At 43.0% G+C, this 19115-nt stretch overlaps 1 protein-coding gene and 1 non-coding gene across 2 annotated transcripts; one reads left to right on the plus strand and one right to left on the minus strand.

The window, feature by feature from the left end:
* The first annotated feature begins 5223 nt into the window (after positions 1-5223).
* Positions 5224-5296, plus strand: TRNAF-GAA. The gene has a single exon. It is a non-coding gene; the product is annotated as a tRNA-Phe (tRNA).
* Positions 5297-5705: 409 nt separating this feature from the next.
* On the minus strand, positions 5706-13053 carry LOC119276832 (kinesin-like protein KIN-14C). Its single transcript, XM_037557997.1, has 22 exons — positions 12774-13053; positions 12235-12389; positions 12051-12158; positions 11270-11477; positions 10807-10904; positions 10640-10723; positions 10448-10525; positions 10275-10367; positions 10168-10197; positions 9458-9799; positions 9298-9379; positions 9090-9185; positions 8834-9013; positions 8632-8738; positions 8055-8230; positions 7798-7962; positions 7449-7702; positions 7210-7373; positions 6702-6858; positions 6496-6610; positions 6178-6284; positions 5706-6022 (listed from the first exon to the last, which is right to left on the minus strand). The coding sequence occupies exons 1-22, from the start codon at positions 12811-12813 to the stop codon at positions 5943-5945; spliced, it is 2919 nt and encodes a 972-aa protein (XP_037413894.1). The 5' UTR covers positions 12814-13053; the 3' UTR covers positions 5706-5942.
* Positions 13054-19115: the final 6062 nt, after the last annotated feature.

Here is a 19115-nt window from a genome sequence, read left to right on the forward strand (position 1 = left end):
CTTGGCCACAAGCCTAGCCTTGTATTTTTCAATCGTACCATCGGGCCTAAGCTTTTTCTTGAACACCCACTTACATCCCAATGGTTTGCAACCATAGGACGCTCAGTGATCTCCCATGTCCCGTTAGCCATGATGGAATCCATCTCGCTACGGACCACATCCTTCCAGTAGTCAGCTTCTGGAGAGGCAAACGCTTCTGAGATAGAAGTGGGAGTATCATCCACGAGGTACACGAAGAAATCATCACCAAAGGTCTTTGCAGTCCTTTGTCTCTTGCCCCTCCCAAGGGTTTCCTCGCCATCCTCCTCAGGATTTTTATCATGTGTTCGTTCATAATATTCCATAGGAATGGCAGGCTCAGGAGTCTCCTCAGATTCCTGTCTAGAAGTGCTTTGCATATCTCTCATAGGAAAAATATAAAGAATGTAGCATCCTTAGACTCCATAATTGTACCGACCTTCTGGTCAGGTACCTCAGATTTCACTACTAGAAATCTATAGCCAACGCTGTTCTTAGCGTAGCCCAAATTAACGCAGCCCACAGTCTTGGGTCCAAGCTTACGCTTTTTGGGGATCGACACGTTGACTTTCGCCAAACAGCCCCAAGTACGCAAGTACGAGAGTGTTGTCCTTCTCTTTGCTCATTTCTCATAGGGAGTGATCTCATTATCCTTTGTCGAAACTTTGTTCAGGACATGACATGCCGTCAAGATAGCCTCCCCCCACCATGCCTTGGATAAACCCGATGTATCTAACATGGCGTTAACCAGATTAGTTAGAGTACGGTTTTTCCGCTCGGCAACCCCGTTTGACTGGGGAGAATAGGGAGGCGTCCTCTCATGAATAATGCCGTGTTCGGCACAGAAGGAACCAAACTCACTCGAGAAGTACTCTCCACCATGATCTGATCGGACTCGTTTAATTTTCTTTTCAAGTTGATTCTCAACTTCTGCCTTATAGATTTTAAAGTAGTGTAGAGCCTCATCTTTAGTATTTAACATATATACATAGCAATATCTAGTGGAATCATCTATCAATGTCATGAAGTACTTCTTTCCACCTTTAGTCAACACGCCATTCATCTCACAAAGATCAGAATGTATGAGTTCCAACGGTGCCAAGTGTCTCTCCTCCACAGCCTTGTGAGGCTGGCGAGGTTGCTTAGCTTGCACACATGATAGGCACTTAGAACCTTTGGCTAAAGTGAAACTTGGGATTAAATACAATTTAGCTAGCCGCGTCATAACACCGAAACTTATGTGACAAAGACGTGAATGCCAAACCTCAGATTCATTAACAGTCGAATGAATATGGTTCACGACTTTATTACAGAAATCTGCGAGGGAAAGGCGGAACATCCCTCCGCTCTCATAACCTTTTCCAACAAATAGTCCATACTTAGTAACAACTAATTTATTAGACTCGAATACCAACTTAAACCCTTCTCTACATAGAAGGGAGCCACTAACTAGGTTCTTCTTGATGGCGGGGACATGCTGCACGTTCTTCAGCTGCACGATCCTTCCCGAAGTAAACTTCAGATCGATCGTGCCAACACCATGAACAGAAGCACTCGCGCCATTCCCCATCAATACGGACCCGTGGCCTGTGACCTGGTAAGAAGAGAACAATGAAATGTCAGCACACACATGAACACCTGCACCTGTATCCACCCACCAATCGGTAGGCTGAAACACTGAAAAAACAGTAAATAAATTACCATACCCAGATGCACCATTCTCATTGTTGCCCACAATCATGTTGACAGACTTGGAGTCCTGCCCTGACTTCTAAACTTGTTTGGTCACTTGTTGGCCTAATGTTCAGCTGAACCACAAGTAAATCAGCCCTCATCCTTCTTGTTCTTCTTGAAGGTCTTCTTACCCTTCTTCTTGAAGTCGGTATTCTGTTGGACACCGTTCTTTCCCTTGAACTTGTGGGAGTTGAATTTCCTCTGGTTCACCATGTTGGCAACAGAAGTCCCTTCGGCCCCTTTTCCGTGCGAGTCCTTTGCCCTCGAATTCTGCTCAACACTCAGATGGACAATGACATCCTCCACAGAGAATTCACGCCTCTGATGTTTCAGAGTGGTGGCAAAGTTCCTCCAGGAATTGGGGAGCTTAGCGATTATGCAGCCCGCGACAAACTTGCCGGGTAACTCGCACTTCAGAAGCTCAAGCTCCTTAACAATGCATATTATCTCATGAGCCTGCTCCAGTACAGGATGGTTCTCAACCATCTTGTAATCATGGAACTGCTCTATAATATACATCTCGCTCCCTGCATCGGCGGCCCCGAACTTAGATTCGAGCGCCTCCCACAAGTCCTTGGCGACATGCACATGTAAATATGTGTCGACCAGTTTATCTCCGATCACGCTAAGAACTGCTCCGAGAAACACAGTGGTTGCCTCCCTGAACGCCTTCTCCTGTTCAGGAGCAATCGTTTCCGTGGACACACCGGTGACCCAAAACACGTTCATAGCCGTGAGCCATAAAGTGGTCTTTGTCTGCCAACGCTTAAAATACGTACCGGTAAACTTATCCGGTTTCAGTGCTGCGGCAAAGCCACTTGCCGAAAAAATCCTACACATAATAGGTTTTTGGATTGCTAAGAAAATAGGCAATTTTTCGACTAATTTAATTCATAAGTAGATAACTAGCATGGCATTGACAGAACTAACAACATACTGGTACTGATCTAAACAAGCACGTACTACGCAAATAGTAGACAAATCTACACACGATGCTAGCACTGCTAATACAAAAATTATCAGGAGAGGGATAAACGCGGTATATCCTCCAGTAGGCCATGCAGAAGCCGCGCTGCGGTGGCAGCAGCAGAAGCATCCTCGGTGGCCTTCTTGTCGGCCTCGGTCTTCTCGGCGGCGGCGCGTTCGGTGTCGCTGGACATGGTGATGACGGAGACGACGCGGACATAGAGGAAGTAGTGGATCGGAGGCGAGCGTAGTCGCTTCCCAAAAACCTATTCGTCTCTCTCCCGTACAGGAACCAGAGAGACGGAGTTTCGGAGACCTGCTCTCCCGTCGACCGTGTACGCGGCGGACGGGATGGAGTCACCGGCGGCAGCAGCAGCAAAGGAACGACGGTGGGTGGTTCGCGTGGAGCAGATGTGATCTGGTCGTGGTGGCTAGGGTTAGGGGACACCTCACACTTATATAGACGCATCCGCGTGGAGAGACGTGGGCTTGACCCACGTCCGAGTCCGTGACAGCCCACAATCCGACGTCTCAGATCGTGGCCCTGCTGTCAGAACCTCTCCGTTAGTGAGTGGCAAAAATAAGCGCATAGGTGTGAGCTCGGCTCGGCTCATTCCCGCAACCCGCGTCGAGGCGTGGCGGGCGGAGGAGGAGCGCGCGAGGGCCTCTTCTCTTCTCAAGCTCCAATAGCATGTAGAAGAGTCACCCTTATAAACCACTCCAACTTTCCTTCCACTAGCATGGTGGGACTAAACTTTCCACCACCTTGTCATGCAACCTACATGGGCCCTTAGAGATCAAATCTGAAATTGTTATATGGGCTCTAGGCCCATCTCACATTTCAACATGTTGTATCGGTGCCAATAGTTGAGTATGCATGAGCAGCCAGGATGGGAAAGTGTCAGGTGATACGAGTCTTTAGATGATACCATGATACCAACTTAAAAAATTCAAATTTAGACATGTCAAAAAATATGAAAAAAAATCATGGATGTTCAGAACACATATGTCGACCACTCCTAAAATATTTAGATCAAAATTCAAAATATACAAGGAGAAACAAAAATGACAAATTCAGATGTGAATAGTGTTATTTTTGCTCTTGTCTTCTTTTGACACTACTAGGAAATTGCCCGTGCGTTGCAACAGGGATACATAGTTTTTAATATTGTCATGGGGCGTAACCGATATATCGCAGAAGAAACCGCCACCATAGCATTGTGGCAGAAAATCAATAGTTCTCGACCATATTGTACAAAAAATATAGTGAATTGTCATATCAGAATATCCCTGCGTATGGCTATAACAAACCTGAGAAACAATACTATGCAACAATTATTACAACAACCTTTCTATGCAGAACATCTTAAAAAAATATCTACCGTGAAAAACTCTCGCTCTCAAATACTCCGGTTAAACCATCTCTCTCTCTCATTTACTCCCGTGAAAATATTCGTCTGCATGAATCTATCTCTCTCTCTTAGTTACACCGGTGTAAATCTTTCTCTCTTTCATTTACTCTCGTGAAAACATTTGTCTCCCATGAATCTCTCTCTCTCTTAGTTACACCCAGGTATACTCTCTCTCCCTAAGACCCTTCGTCCACTCTCTAAACTGATAGGATTTTTTCTGTGATCATGCATGAATTGATTGCCTATTTGTGTTTATTGCGTCCATGACTTTTTGCTGCTGGTGAGTTTATTGCGTTACCAAATAGAGACTGAATACCATGCGTTAATTGATTACATTATGCGTTACCAAATAGTAACAGATTCAGTACCATACATGAATTAATTGTGTTAGAAAATTGAATGGGTTTGTCCGGCCAGATGGAAACACTTATAAAAGAAGGAAGGAGATTGATCACCGTGGGATTGAAAGAAGGAAGGAGCTTAATCACTGTGAATGAATTGATTGCCATGCATGAATTGATTGCGTTTGGATTGATTGCGCTTGGTTACCTTATGTGAATTATTTGTTTACCAAAGATAGAGTCCGATTGGAGGGAGAAAAGAAAACCGGCAGGGAGAAAACCGATGGGGAGAAAACCGGTTGAGGGAGAAAAGAAAATCGCTTGAGGGGAGGAGGAGTCGTAGGAAGGGGTTGGATGAAGAGGGGAAACGAAACACTACGTTTTTTTTAGGTAGTAGAGATTCATGATGGATTTGTCTTTTTTGTTTCTCCTTGTATATTTCGAATTTTGATCTGAATTTTTTAGGAGTGGTCGACATATATGTTGTGAACATCCATGATTTTTTTCATAATTTTTTGACATGTTTAAATTTGAATTTTTCAAGTTGGTTATCATGTAAAGACTGGTATCATCCAGCTAACATATAACAATGGGTTGAAGTGTTTTGTTCCCACTAACTTTAGTCGTGAGAGAATTCTTCGGTTCGTAGTATTTCTTTCGTTCTTATATTAAGCAAAATCAACAACGTTGGCAACTCGGTCCATGAGGTGCTCTATCGGTTAAATAGCGTCGTTTGAACAGAAGCGTCAACAGCGGGGATAGCTCAGTTGGGAGAGCGTCAGACTGAAGATCTGAAGGTCGCGTGTTCGATCCACGCTCACCGCAATCACCATTTTTTTTTTTTCCTACTGGCGACCAGCATTTCGATGTTCTAGATTCTGGAAAACCATTCCACAAGAATGAAAAAAAATGCGGCGGCTTCTTCTGTTTTGAAGGTATACATGCTCTTCGATGATCACCACAAATATCAAATTGACACCATCTCCTTGTTTCAAAAAAAATAAAAAAAATGACACCATCTCCTTTGTGCTACATGGATTACCATAGCCAGTGCCAGAGACAGCGCAGCCTGCACAACCGGACTCCGGTGGCAAAAGCGGCAGCAGGCCGGCCGGCCGCCGTCACCTCCTCGCATGACGCGGTGACGGATCAGAGGCACATCTCGCCGCAGCATTTTGCATCAAGATGCGTGCAGATGCAGTTTTTACAAACAGGAGGCCAATAAACCCACTCATCATATCTCATCACAGCGGCCAGCAAGCGTAGCTCGGCTGCTCATCATCATTAGTTCAAATCATTCGGAGTTGTGTTACAGGTACATGGCTGCCTCTGCCTGCCCAGTGAAATCGATACATAAGATACAACAATCCTAAACCCGCGCCTCGTGTTACAGGTTTACACAGGGCAACAACATTCCGAGTCTCGTTACAGATGCAAAGACACCACTGCAGCTGTCCATCATCGGCGTCGTCTACTGGATCACCCGTTTCTTCGGCGGCTTGATCGAAGATGCCGCGGTCGGGACCTGGCTAGCTATCGAGTTCCGGCGACCTGGTTTACAAATACAGTAGCTCCAGTCAGTACAGTATTGAGATTCTGGTTTCATAATGTCAATATTTCTTGTTTATGAATTTTCTGGTTAATGCCAGGCACCAGTGGCCTAGCAAGCATATCATAGGGATGCCAGGTTGCCTGCGAATGCGTACCTATGATCGTCGTCTTCGGAACAGGTTCCTTTGGTTTTGGTCTGGAAGCCGCTGGCTGCCCATTCTTCGTCAGGAAAAATCTGGTCAGTCTTGATGGACCCTTTTGCCTGCAATTGTACAAAATGTTTGTTACACATCAGGCTGAGAGGCGTTTTCTGTGACGTGAGGCCAAAAGAACTGATGGGAAACCCTTTTGAGTTCAGAGCACGGTGTTTTAAGTTATCTTTTGTGGGGAAGTAAAATAAATTCCGGCGCTGGTGTGGTGCATGATGGTTTCATACGAGAGATAATAGAGAAGAAAGCAGAATGGGCACGTACATTCGATCTGCTGCTGATTCAGAAGCGCTGCCGACAGAATACTCGGTTTCACCTACCGAGCAACCATCGTCGGATGCATTATCTTCGTATTCAGTTTCACCTGATCCAATGGACCCTGCATATACATATTGGTGAGTGGGAAACTCAAGGTTATTTCTTGCCTCTGTTGACCGCTGTATAGTTTTGAGACTTCAGCGGTCTTTTACCTGATATTAGTTGGTTCTGTTGGCTTGCCGTAGAGGACTGTTTTAGCAAGCTACTGCCACTTTTATCTGTTAATGAACTGGGAGATTTGACTTTGTTGACTTGAAGCTGTTCCATTTCCATATCCTTTCGCGATATTGTGTCTTTCAAAGACGCAACCTGGATACAATGAGGATGACACTTGAGAAACCGATATAGAAAGAATATTCATGACTGAAAGTGGAAACTATATGATAAGAGTATGCCGCAAAGCATCAGCAGACAATATTAATAAACAACAGGCTAAGATATATAAATGTATTTACTCCAGTTAGCTAGACAATTTATGTTCTTTTTTAGTTCCCATTCAATAGTTAACTTGAGTTTCCCTGCAGACAAGGGTAGATACAACAAGGAAAATAGCATATAAACTGGCCATATGAACTCTACATAAAGCTTGCTCACCAATGTTTACAGTTCAAATCAAAACAAGTAATTTGAAGTTCATCAGAGATGGAGGGCAAAAGAAACCTGTTCTAGCAGATCTTTTATATCCTTGCCCTCTTTGTTGCTCCTTGCAGCACCTAACTCAACCCCAGAAACTCTTTCAGCAAATTTCAAAGTACTTATGGTTTCTGAACATGATTCCACATCAGGGTTTATCTGAACAAACATTAGCGTCTTTGCTTGCCCACCTACATGAAAAGGTAAACTTTGTAGGAACAAGAAAATTTGTCCACATACACAATTACTGGCAACCTTATGTTTACCTAAAGAGCTCTGAAGAACTTGAGTCAGTTTGCTGTTTCTGTAGGGCACATGAGCATTCTTCTGGGCCAAAGCAAAGATGACATCTCCAAGAGCAGAAAGAGATTTGTTAATATGTTGTGCTTCCTTTAATCTATCTCCGGTTGCTTCAGATCGCTCTACTCTCTCACTCCCAGCAAGATCAATCAGATGTAGACATCCTCGAGAAGTAGATCCATTCTTCACGTCCAGACCTCTCACATGCACGGTTAAAATGCTGCATGCAAACAAAGCTTTTAGAACTGCTCTATTTGCTTGTGCTCTCACAAGATTTTTATGGGATAACTTCACTTAGTAGTCAAATCTACATACCTATGGGACCTACTACTCCTTTCATTCAGCGCTGTTGATCCAACTGCTCTATTTGCCTGTCCAATTTCCATTAAGTCTAATACATCCGATGTTGATTTGACAGGAATTAAACTAGCATCGGGTACGACAAGTCCATTAGGTTGAGAAGTACTCCAAATACCGAGTGTTTCTTTATGTCAAGAATAACATGTTATACGAATAGCAGAACAAAGAAAGACATGATAACAGAAACAAAATAGATGTTTAACAAAGGATATCTCTTTTGTGCAATATCATTTGATAGAAGATCCCTGACTTGTTCGTTGTATATTTCAACCATTTGCACTTCCACCTCATATGAGAAAGTGTTTCTCCTTTTTAACGAGATATCAAACAAGTCATTTAAAGCTCGATAGTTAACACCCCAATCTTCTTTTGATTTGCCGGGGCCGCTCTAAAACAAAAAATGGCGACACATACAGTTAGTAATGAATATTGATTTTCCGCTTGTATTAGTGGGTACACAAAACATGTACATCTGCAAAAGTTTGCTAAAAAATATACTAACATATGAAGTATACAAAAAGGACAAGATTGCAACTTTACTGTTTGAGAAATAAGCTGTGCATATGGTCTCTTTTGTACAATGCACATTTGGTCCTGTCTTCACTCACAAAATTACTGTTGCACATATGTGATTTATTTTGTTTGGGGTTCAATTGAAATGCAAAGGTGTGACTATTAAATCATGTGCTCTAACCCATACAAAGCACATTATTTCCTAATTAGCAATATCCCCAAGAAAGTATATTAATCAAGTTTGTTTTCCTGAACAAGTCAAAGATTAGGTAATACCATTGTATATGTTTTGCCAGATCCAGTTTGGCCGTATGCAAAAATGCACACATTGAATCCATCAAGAACAGATCTAATCAAAGGCTGGATATCGGAGAAAACTTCAGCTGTAAGTTATTACATAACTCGTTAATGATCAATATTCAAATATACACCAAAATAGTTGTTTTTCGACCGATTACTTAGTTTAATGGATATATACCTTGAGAAACATGTGTATTAAAGATCTTGTTAAACTTGAACATCCGATAGCCATCCTTTCCTTGCTTGGAGGGGTTTGAAATGAGAATTTCACCATTCTCACCAATATAATCAACTGCGGTTGATTTTCCGTCTTGACCAGGAAGAAATGGTCTGACACGACAGTATACTCTTATATTACCTGATAATAAGCAATATATTAACAAATTAGTTACAGTCGCAAAGTGTGCTCCAACAGTAAACAGCGCAAGAATTACCTTTTAGTTCTTGCACTTCATTAAATAACTTCTGATTTTCAGCAAGAACGCCATGGTAATTTTCAGCGGCATCTACCAAACCTTTTAGGTCAAGTCCTAGACAATTGTGAACGTTAAGACAAAGCAAACCAAAATAGTGAAGTAACAAAACACGATTTGTGGATAAGGACAATGCAAATACACACGTCATGAGCAATAGTCTACATACCCATGTTAGATATTTCATCCCTCCATTTCATTTGAAGGGCAAACATTTCCTGCTTAATTGACTGAGACGATATCCTTATATCCTGAAAGAGTTGAATAGTCAGAAAACTATAAACTAAAATCTGAAAGAATTTAATAACACAAAGATACACTACACTAACCTTAATACACAGTTTTTGGTTATCCATAAAACTTCGAAAAGTATTTGCCTTCTTGCTCCAGAGTTGCAATTGTAGTTCAGAAGCAGTTTCAAGTTCTTCAACTCTCTTTTTCGATTGCATAAGAAGAAACTCTGCCTCCTTAGCTCTTAGAGTCAAGTGTTCCTCCATTTGGCTTGTTTTTTCTTCCATCTGCTCCCTGTATTCTTCGAACATCCTGCTCATGACTTGAATTTCCTGCTGAAGGTTAGTAACTGTATTCTCTGCATTTTCCTTTTCACGCATCAGCCGGACCATGTCTTGCTCGCCTATCTTTCTTCTCTCATCAATTTTTGACTTCTCTACCTATAAGAAAAACACATGTGTACTATTTTTATACAATTAGTTGACACTGCATATGCATACAGTACATAACTAATATGTAACCTCAAATTTATATAGTCCAAAATAGAGTTCCCAGCATTTCTAAAAAATAAAAGTTTTCTAGATAGCAAAGCAAGAAAATGCATTGGACAGGGATAGGGGTGCGTTGAAGTTAGCTATCCATGTGCCAGAACCATGACTTGGTTTCGATATCTTTGGGTTTCAACTCTAGCCTATCCCAACTAGTTTGGGACTGATAGGCTTTGTTGTTGTTGTTGTTGTAAAAGCAAGTAAAATACATGAAAAAAATACATGAGACTAATAGAAATATATGAGGATTTATTGAATACCTTAACTAGCTCAAGACGGTTTATTGCCATCTGAAAAGATAAGCACGTGTTGTCAGTATTACAGTGCCTTGTAGACATTTTCTAACCATCGATAATTTCAGGCTTACCTCGTTTTCTTCATTTGTTCCATTTACTAATGTCTCGAGTGCTTTAATTTTTGAACGGTACTTATCCTCGCGTGTTTTGATGATGTTATTTTGCTGGAAAATAAGTTACCATCTGATTAAGGAATTCAATTCACATGGAAAAGGGGCAATTTCGAAACAAACTGTATCCTTACATTTCTAATGTGTTCTGCTTGAATAGAAATGCGGTGCTCAATCTCTTGAACAACGTTCCTTAGTAAATAAACAACTCGCTGAGAGAAGTAGGAAAAAGTTAGTCATCAATAACGAAGGATAAAAGAAATAAACATTAGTGTTCCATAAAATCCATTTATTCAAAGTCACCAGAACTAGGCAAGTAGGCATACATGTGGTATTTCTCCTCTTTTTCTCTCAATACTTTCATCCAGAATGCCGTTAACAACTCTAAGAAGTGATTGAGTGGGGGCATTCTGAAAAAAGATGGTTATCATTAGGAAAAGGGTGAGACAAAGAAGTATTAAGTTGGTATGGAATGTGACACTAAAGATGTTACATCTAAACTGTTTGACTGGATCATCTCTGAAATCTTAGCAGCAGGAAGATCTGTGTATTGTCCACGCTTAAATTGGAAAACCTCGTTGGCCTTCTGTCCTGCAAAGGATGGAAAACATAATCATCGATTAACACCCTAAGTCAAAATTGGAGGGGATAAGCAACACAACCTGGAAGTTATAACTGTTACTTGCATCATATAACAACACTCGTAATCAACGTTACCAATATACAAAAGCCATGCTGAAGTAACAATGCTGGGTCATATAAATTTTCGTCACTGCGGCAATTTGTAGAACTCTACAATTCACAGGATGTGCTACATCTAGCCAATGCTAATCATCAGAGCTATGCAGCCAAATACTGAGTATTCTTGTTTGAACTTTCAAATAGAAAGTAATTGCAGTGTTTGATGGTCCTGAGATATGGCACTTCATGCAAGAGAATCGAGAAGACGGGCACACCTGAAAGAAGTGGACTTCTTTGTGGGGATTTGGCGTCCCAAACACCCCTTCTTCTATCCTCTCCAGGAGATCTCCTTCCTGGTGTGGAAACTGGAGCCACAGGCCTTGAAGGAGTCTTAGCAGCATAGTTAGACATATTTTCACCCAATCCTGCTGACACATTATCTCTTAGAGCCAAGAGACACTCTACTATAGACGACATTGATCCCTGTAACCATAGAACCGACAGGAGTTAATAAGGAAATGTGAGAACATAAAAGGATATGGACAGAAACACAGAACTACAAATTCATTTGGCAGCTCAAAAGTGGATCTGAAGGTATCTAGCTTTATTGTATCTGCCTCTTAAGAACATCTGAACATATCCGTAACCATAAGTGTTAGGAGTAAGCATCTGAGGAATGAGGCACATTTAGTCAATACTTTCAATGAACTTGCTTCCATTGTTCGACAGAATTCTACAGCAGCATATGAACATCTAACTAAGACCACTCTGGTTCCACATCAATAAACCCCTTCCAGCCTTACTAATAACAAGGGCAAAGTTAATGGGATGTCCCATATACCATATATAAATCGTAACCACACTACTGCTACTCTGTGTGTACAAGATTAGAATCCTTAATGCCAAAAAGGTCCAAGTAAGTAAGTAGTAAACACGAACTGCTCTAACATATTAGCTGCAGCTTGACAGGAGAAAGAGCAACATTCAGTTGGAACACATAATAGTATCATAATAATTCCAGTATATAACAGCTCCACATGACAGGAGCAAGCTTACCTCCTCAAGATCCTTGACGCTGAATCCTGGCAGCCCCATCTCCGCGATAACAGAGAGGAACTTCTTCACATTTGACCGATGGTCTGATGCATAACCACCCCAAACCCCCTACAGACGAAGCTATATCAGCACAGCAAGGGGAACAGACAGAAAGCATCCATCATCTCTGAGATCGATTAGCCACCTCCAGAACACCAGGCATGAGCTTGTCCGCAGTGTAGCACAGCGCCGTCCCATCGATAAGGTACTCCCGCAGCTCCTCGTCTGAAGAATCCAGCGGCAAATCGAACTCCGGCAGCAGCCCGCCGAGCCAATCTATCACCTCCGCACGCCGGTCGTCTGGAAATGTTTGCATCGCCGAAACAAACAAAGCGTGAGAAATGGGTACCATGTGTCAAAATCGAAACCTTGAGCTCCCAAATTCAATTTGATACAGTAAGAAAACGACGGTATCCGGATAAAAATTAAGCAAAGCTGAGAAACAGGTGCGTCGTTTTGCACTGCCAAAATAGGAGCAAGAAACCTCAACGCCCCAAACACTGGGCCTGACCAGGAGCTCGACGAGAACTGAATCTCCCCAGTTCGAAGTTTCAGCAGACATACACACGAATGGTGCGTGAAAGAGGATTCTTAAAAGAACCAAAGCTTTGAGCTCGGCAGCTTGAACTGAGCCATTCCCCCCACGGCGAATAGAAAAGGAAAGGCTCAGATCGACGGCCTCACCTGCGTGGAAGTCCTCGAACTGGCCACCGAAGGTCCCCATGCCTCACCGCCGGGACTGGAGCGTGCACGGGGCCGGAATGCCGGTCGATCCGGGGCCAGATCGAGCCCTCCGGCGGGGCAAGCGCCGGATTCGGACGAATCTGGCGGCCTGGAAGCAATGCGGGAGGTGGATCCGGAGCTCTGGGGGCTTTTGGTTTGGGTTTTCTTGCCGCTCCCCTCTCCCTTCTCCCCCTCGTGCTGGAATGTGCTTTGGTTTCAGCAGCTCATCCTTTGTTTTGTTCTTTTTCTTCGGTGTTTGTTTTTTTCTCGTGGAACTTTTTCTTCGGTGGTTAGTTGGGGTTTGATTTCGATTTTGCGTGCGCGTTAAGGCCGCTCGGTGGGCAGTCCCTCGTGTAGGGTAACTAGGGTACTGTCGCGTCCGTTTAGTGTGATTTTTTTTGGATCAACCGTTTAGTGTGATTTAACTAGGTTTGCTTACGGGGTTAACGGAAACATTGTCCTTTAATCAGCCTCCATTTTGAAAAGAACAATTAGGACGCACCTATAATTGCTTTTGGAGGGGGGGGGGGGGTTAGTGATTCTGGTAAACCCTATAAACTTCTTGCAGAATTCTCAACAAGACGAAAACTCTTGCAGAAAGAATCATACAGGAACGAGCAATCACACCACGAGACCGAGATTTGTTCAAGCTATTTGGCATGAATTCACACTTCAACATTCGAATGGTCTCTGTCTGGAGCCTCCAAGATTTTCAAGGATAATTAGCTAGTTGCATTGTGTGCAGTTTGGACCCTCTGAGTGAGTGATTCAGTATATATAAGATATGCATAAGATTGTTGCTCACGTTCACTGCCCTCGAGTGATAGCTATCTGGTAGCTCTGAGTCAATTAGGTTTGTAATCAAAGCCTCATTTGAACCCTCCGAGTGACGCTCGTCTAGACACATTCTGAGAACATCCACTAGGAAAGTCCTAGGATCCCAGTATAGTATCGACGCTTTGAATGGTGAGCGGTCAAATCTTCCGAGATGGGATTGGTGAACTACCCAAACCCTAAGTTTCATTCAGACCATCCGGTATATTTCCTCCGGAACCACCAAGACTATGTGGACAGGTCACTTTGTGCGTTCGGAACCACTGAGTTCAATATCTTCGAATCCTCCGAGGTCTATATCTTTTGTTACTAGATTGTCCTTGCGTAACCCTCGTATTCTAAAGCCCTAATCGCTTATCAATAATGTGTGCATTCCAGTTCTACGCAATCTTCCTTGGAGATTGGACTTCGGATCGAAATAGAGCCAAACCATGTCTTTCTGCTTGTAGTTGAGACTGGGAAAGTTGAACTGATTTAGGAGGTGACTTCAATGAGTTTGTTGCATTACTAGTGGCGGGTATCTTGAACACTACAACAAGACATGACTTTGGGATTGTCTCGCTATCTTCATGATGCTTGCCTTCTTCGCTACAGTATATGTTAGAGCGACAAACAATGTATCAGTCTCGCTATCTTCAGGAGACTTCTTCGTTATATCGGAGTTAGCATTCTAAAAGAGAAACAAGCAAATATATAACAAGTTATGTACGTATATAAACAACGATGGCCAGTGTACTGTCAATCCCATCCCATTTCATGTTGACAAATCAAGAGACACAATTTTAAATTACATTAAAATAATATGGCATCGTTCATATCATCGGCGAAACCAGTTAAGACAAAGCAGAAAATGACATGGTGTAAGTAGGCAACTTCATCACAACACCGGATTACAAATAAAAAACACAAGCATACATGAAGGGCTAAAAAACATCATTGGCTTTGTCTTGATTAATGTGCATGGTATGGATATACAACTGGTTGTACAACTAAAAATTAAAGGGGCATTTACATTTGTGCCCCTAACTCGAATACACTACTCAGATTTGCCCTTAATTTCAAAGCATGCTAAAATTTGCCCCTCTACCGTTAGTTGCACTTACAAAAATGCCCTTCCATGTCGTTTTCGTCCAGTCAAAGGGCTTTGACCATTTTCCTGAGGTTCGCTCGACATGTTTGCCCCTTTGTGAACATGCCACTTACACGTGGGACCCTCCCAGGAAAAAAAACACTCTCTCTCTCTCTCTTATCCCCTCTCTTTGACTTACGCGTGGACCCCAATTGACATTAAAACTCTCTCTCTCTCTCATCCCCTTTCTCTGACTTACACGTGCACCCCAAACAAAATTACAAAATAAAAACTCTCTTCCTCTCTCATAATCCCTCCCTCTCTTTCCCTGACATCTGGGCCATGGGACCCATTGTCAGGGTCAATCGTTCCACGCGTTCCCGGTCGTGAGCGGCTGTGCTTGCCGGCGGCTCACCGGAAGGGGCTCGACAACCGCAGGAGGAGGTCGCTAGGCACGCGATCTGCGTGACGCGCCAAGCACACTAAGCGCGGCAGGAGTAGATGGGTGCGCGCACAGCCGAGCCAGTCGAGGTCGATCATGGCGGCCAGCTTTGGGCAGGGGAGCTCCGGGCATGGAATCAAGCGGGAGAAGATGGGAGTAGGTGCGCGAGCTTTCCGCGAGGACAACACAGAGGCCGGGTAGGTCAATGGTGGCTCGAGGCGGCCGCATTTAGGAGGGGAAGAGCAACGACTGTGGTGGAGTTTGTGGTCCCTGGCATCATTTACGGGCGGCCCTAGGCTCAATTCACTACTCAGGGCGGAGGAGAGAGGCACCCGACGGAGCTCATGGACATGCTCATCCTGCTCGATTTGGACTCGGGCCGCGGTGGCTAGCAACGGTGACATCGGCAGAAGCTCTCAAGCACTCTCAACCGATAGCTCTGACACTGCCAACGATGATTGTTGAGGGCGGCGACTCCAACTCCTCCGCGGGACTAGCTCGAGCCTGCCATCGTGGTCCTCACGAGCAGGCGCGCTACCCCTCTTGGGCGACAGCCACCGGCCGAGCCGCCAAGCCTCACCATGATCACGTGCGAACCAGCGTTGACCCTAGCAGTGGGCCACGTGAGACAGAGAGAGTATTTTTATTCTTTTATGCTAGCTGGGGTCCACTTGTAAGTGAGAGTGAGGGGTGACAGAGAGTTCTTTTTCTTTTTACTGGGTCGGTCCCACGTGTAAGTGGCATGTGCAAATAGGGGCAAAAATGTCCACAAGAGTTGAAGCAACCCTAAGGAAGGTATCAATGTCCTCGACTTGAAGACTAGTTTAAGGGCTACTAATGGTGTCCTGGATTAGGGGGTGCACGCCACATCGGCCGCCATTCATGGGCTGAGCCTAGGACTCGCCAATAACTAGAGAATGGGCCACACAAGACATGGCTCTTGGCGTCCTCAAGATGGAATCTTCTGAAGACTTGGCATACACTTCAATGCATATTCATGTTGGGAAACATAGTACAAAACAAAAAAAAATCACCCTATATGAACACCCAGGGACAATATGAATATGCATAAACGGTTTGGATCATGATTGTTACCAACTCCGAGTAGCAGTGGAAGTAAACGAGTCGGTGTAGATCGTACTTGGAGTCCCTCGAACTGTACATGAATGATTCCATGAACTGCCAACGAACAGTCCCTCGAACGGAAGATCAAAAGCACGGCCTCTCTACGAGTTGCAAGCGTATGGTCTTCATGATCCTACGACACTTCATTGTACCAAGCTAATCGTTGCCGAATAATTATAGTGAGGAGACTAGAACCACATTGGGCTTCTAATTATGAGGATTAGATGATCTAGGGCAAGCTCTAATTGACCATCTAGGACCAAACTAGAACTAGAGAACTAGAGGAGACTCCAAAACTTGTGTGTTCAAAAGTGCCTATAACCTCTAGTATATTGATGTCTACTACAGAACTTATTCTTGTAGACTCATGTTGGTCCTCCAAGCGCGGAGTTTTGTAGGACAATAGCAATTTTTCCTCAAGTGGATGACCTAAGGTTTATCAATCCGCGGGAGGCGTAGGATGAAGACGATCTCTCTCAAACAACCCTACAATCAAATACAAGAAATCTCTTGTGTCCCCAACACACCCAATACAATGGTAAATTGTATAGGTGCACTAGTCGGCGAAGAGATGGTGATAAAAGTGTAGAGTGGATAGTAGATATAGGTTTTTGTAATCTAAAAAAAACAAGGTAGCAAGTGATAAAACGGAGCACAAATTGTATTGCAATGCTTGAAACAAGGCCTAGCATTCATACTTTCACTAGTGCAATCTCTCAACAGTGCTAACATAATTGAATCATATAACAATCCCTCAACGTGCGATAAAAATTCACTCCAAAGTTCTTATCTAGCGAAGAACATAAGATGAAATTGTTTGTAGGGTAAGAAACCACCTCAAAGTTATCCCTTCCGATCAATCTATTGATCTATTCCTACAAGTGTCACAAACACCCCTAGAGTTTGTACTAAAATAACACCATATGATACACATCAACCAACTCTAATGTCACCTAGATACTCCAATGTCACCACAAGTATCCGTGAGTTGATTATTCGATATGCATCAAACAACTTCAGATTTGTAATATTCAATCTAGTACAAAGAACTTCAAAGAGTGCCCAAAGATTTCTACCGGAGAAAGTAGGATGAAAACGTGCATCAACCCCTACGCATAGATTACCCCAATGTCACCTCGGAAATCCGCGAGTTGAGTGCCAAAACATACATCAAGTGAACTAATATAATACCCTATTGTCACCACGGGTATTCATATGCAAGAAGTACATCAAGTGTTCTCAAATCCATAAAATTATTCAATCCGATAATAGTGAAATCTCAAAGGTAAAAACTCAATTCATCACAACAAGATAGAGAGGAAGAAACACCATATGATCCAAATATATTAACAAAGCTCACGATACATCAAGATCGTGCCAAATCAAGAACATGAGAGAGAGAGAGATCAAACACATAGCTACTGGTACATACCCTCAGCCCCAAGGGTGAACTACTCCCTCCTCATTATGGAGACCGCCGGGATGATGAAGATGGCCTTCGGTGATGATTTCCCCCTCCGGTAGGGTGCTGGAACAGGGCTCAAGATGAGATTGCTTCGGTACATATTCTTGCGGCGGCGGAGTGAAAGTTCTTGGTTTCTTTCTGGGGTTTTCGTATTAATAGAAATTTCTGGCGTGGGTCTCACATCAAGGGGGCCCACGAGGGAGCAACAAGCCTGCCAGGCGAGCCCCTAGGCTTGTTGCTTTCTCGTGAGGCTTCTAGTCCTTGCTCGAAGCTTCAGGGGTCTCTTTTGGTCTACAAAAAATCACCGTAAATTTCCAGCCCATTCCGAGAACTTTTATTTCTGCACAAAAAACAACACCACAGTAGTTCTGCTGAAAATAGCGTTAGCCCGGGTTAGTTCCATTCAAATCATACCAAAACCATATAAAATTGTTGTAAAATGGCATGAATACTTCATAGGTTATAGATACGTTGTGGACGTATCAACATCCCCAAGCTTAATTCCTACTCGTCCTCGAGTAGATAAATGATAAAAGAAATAATTTATGAAGTGTGAATGCTAGCATAGTGCATAAGTTTGATCCATGATAATTTCAATCACTTATTCTAGCATCATAAACAACAACTCTTTCTCATAAAACTCATCATGATAAAGTAGCAATCAATTCACGTATTATGGTTCAAACAATGCATTCTCTTCAAACTTAACAACCTATGTCCTTAGTCACCAAACAATTGCAATTCAACTTATTTTCAACAAAGTCTAAGTAAGAGCTCCACATATTCAATTATCATATAGTCTTCTATGATTGTTAGTACCCAAAGCATATTTTAGAACAAATGGCATCCATCAAACACAGAGAAAGATAGGGGCTTAATGTTTCGCCTCCCAACACATTTATCATAGAGATAATTATCAACAACAATAATTCATGATCATATTTGAATGGCCATATATGCCTGGATCTTTCCCCACCACTTGATGCTTGCCAACTAGAGAATAATTGAGGTTGAAATGAGCAGGAATACTATTGACTCTTGCATGAAAGTAAAAACTAAAAGTAAAATATAGGCCCTTCGCAGCGGGAAGCATGGCTTTACAGATGTGCGAGAGCTCGAAGCTTAAAACATAGATGAATATAATTTTGAGAGGCATGCCTTTCCTGTTAAGGTCACGACCGAGAGTTCTCAATATCTTCCATGCTAAACGCATTATAAGTGGTTCCCAAGCGAAAAGGTAAAGTTTACCCCCCAACTATTCAAACACAAGCCATGGCTAGCCGAATCCTCGGGTGCCCTCCATACAATCAACTTTCCGGGGAGTTTGTTTTGTTATTTGTCGTTTTGATCATGGGAGTGGGCATCCCA

This window comes from Triticum dicoccoides, chromosome 3B (assembly GCF_002162155.2).
Source record: "Triticum dicoccoides isolate Atlit2015 ecotype Zavitan chromosome 3B, WEW_v2.0, whole genome shotgun sequence".
Lineage (NCBI taxonomy): Eukaryota > Viridiplantae > Streptophyta > Magnoliopsida > Poales > Poaceae > Triticum > Triticum dicoccoides.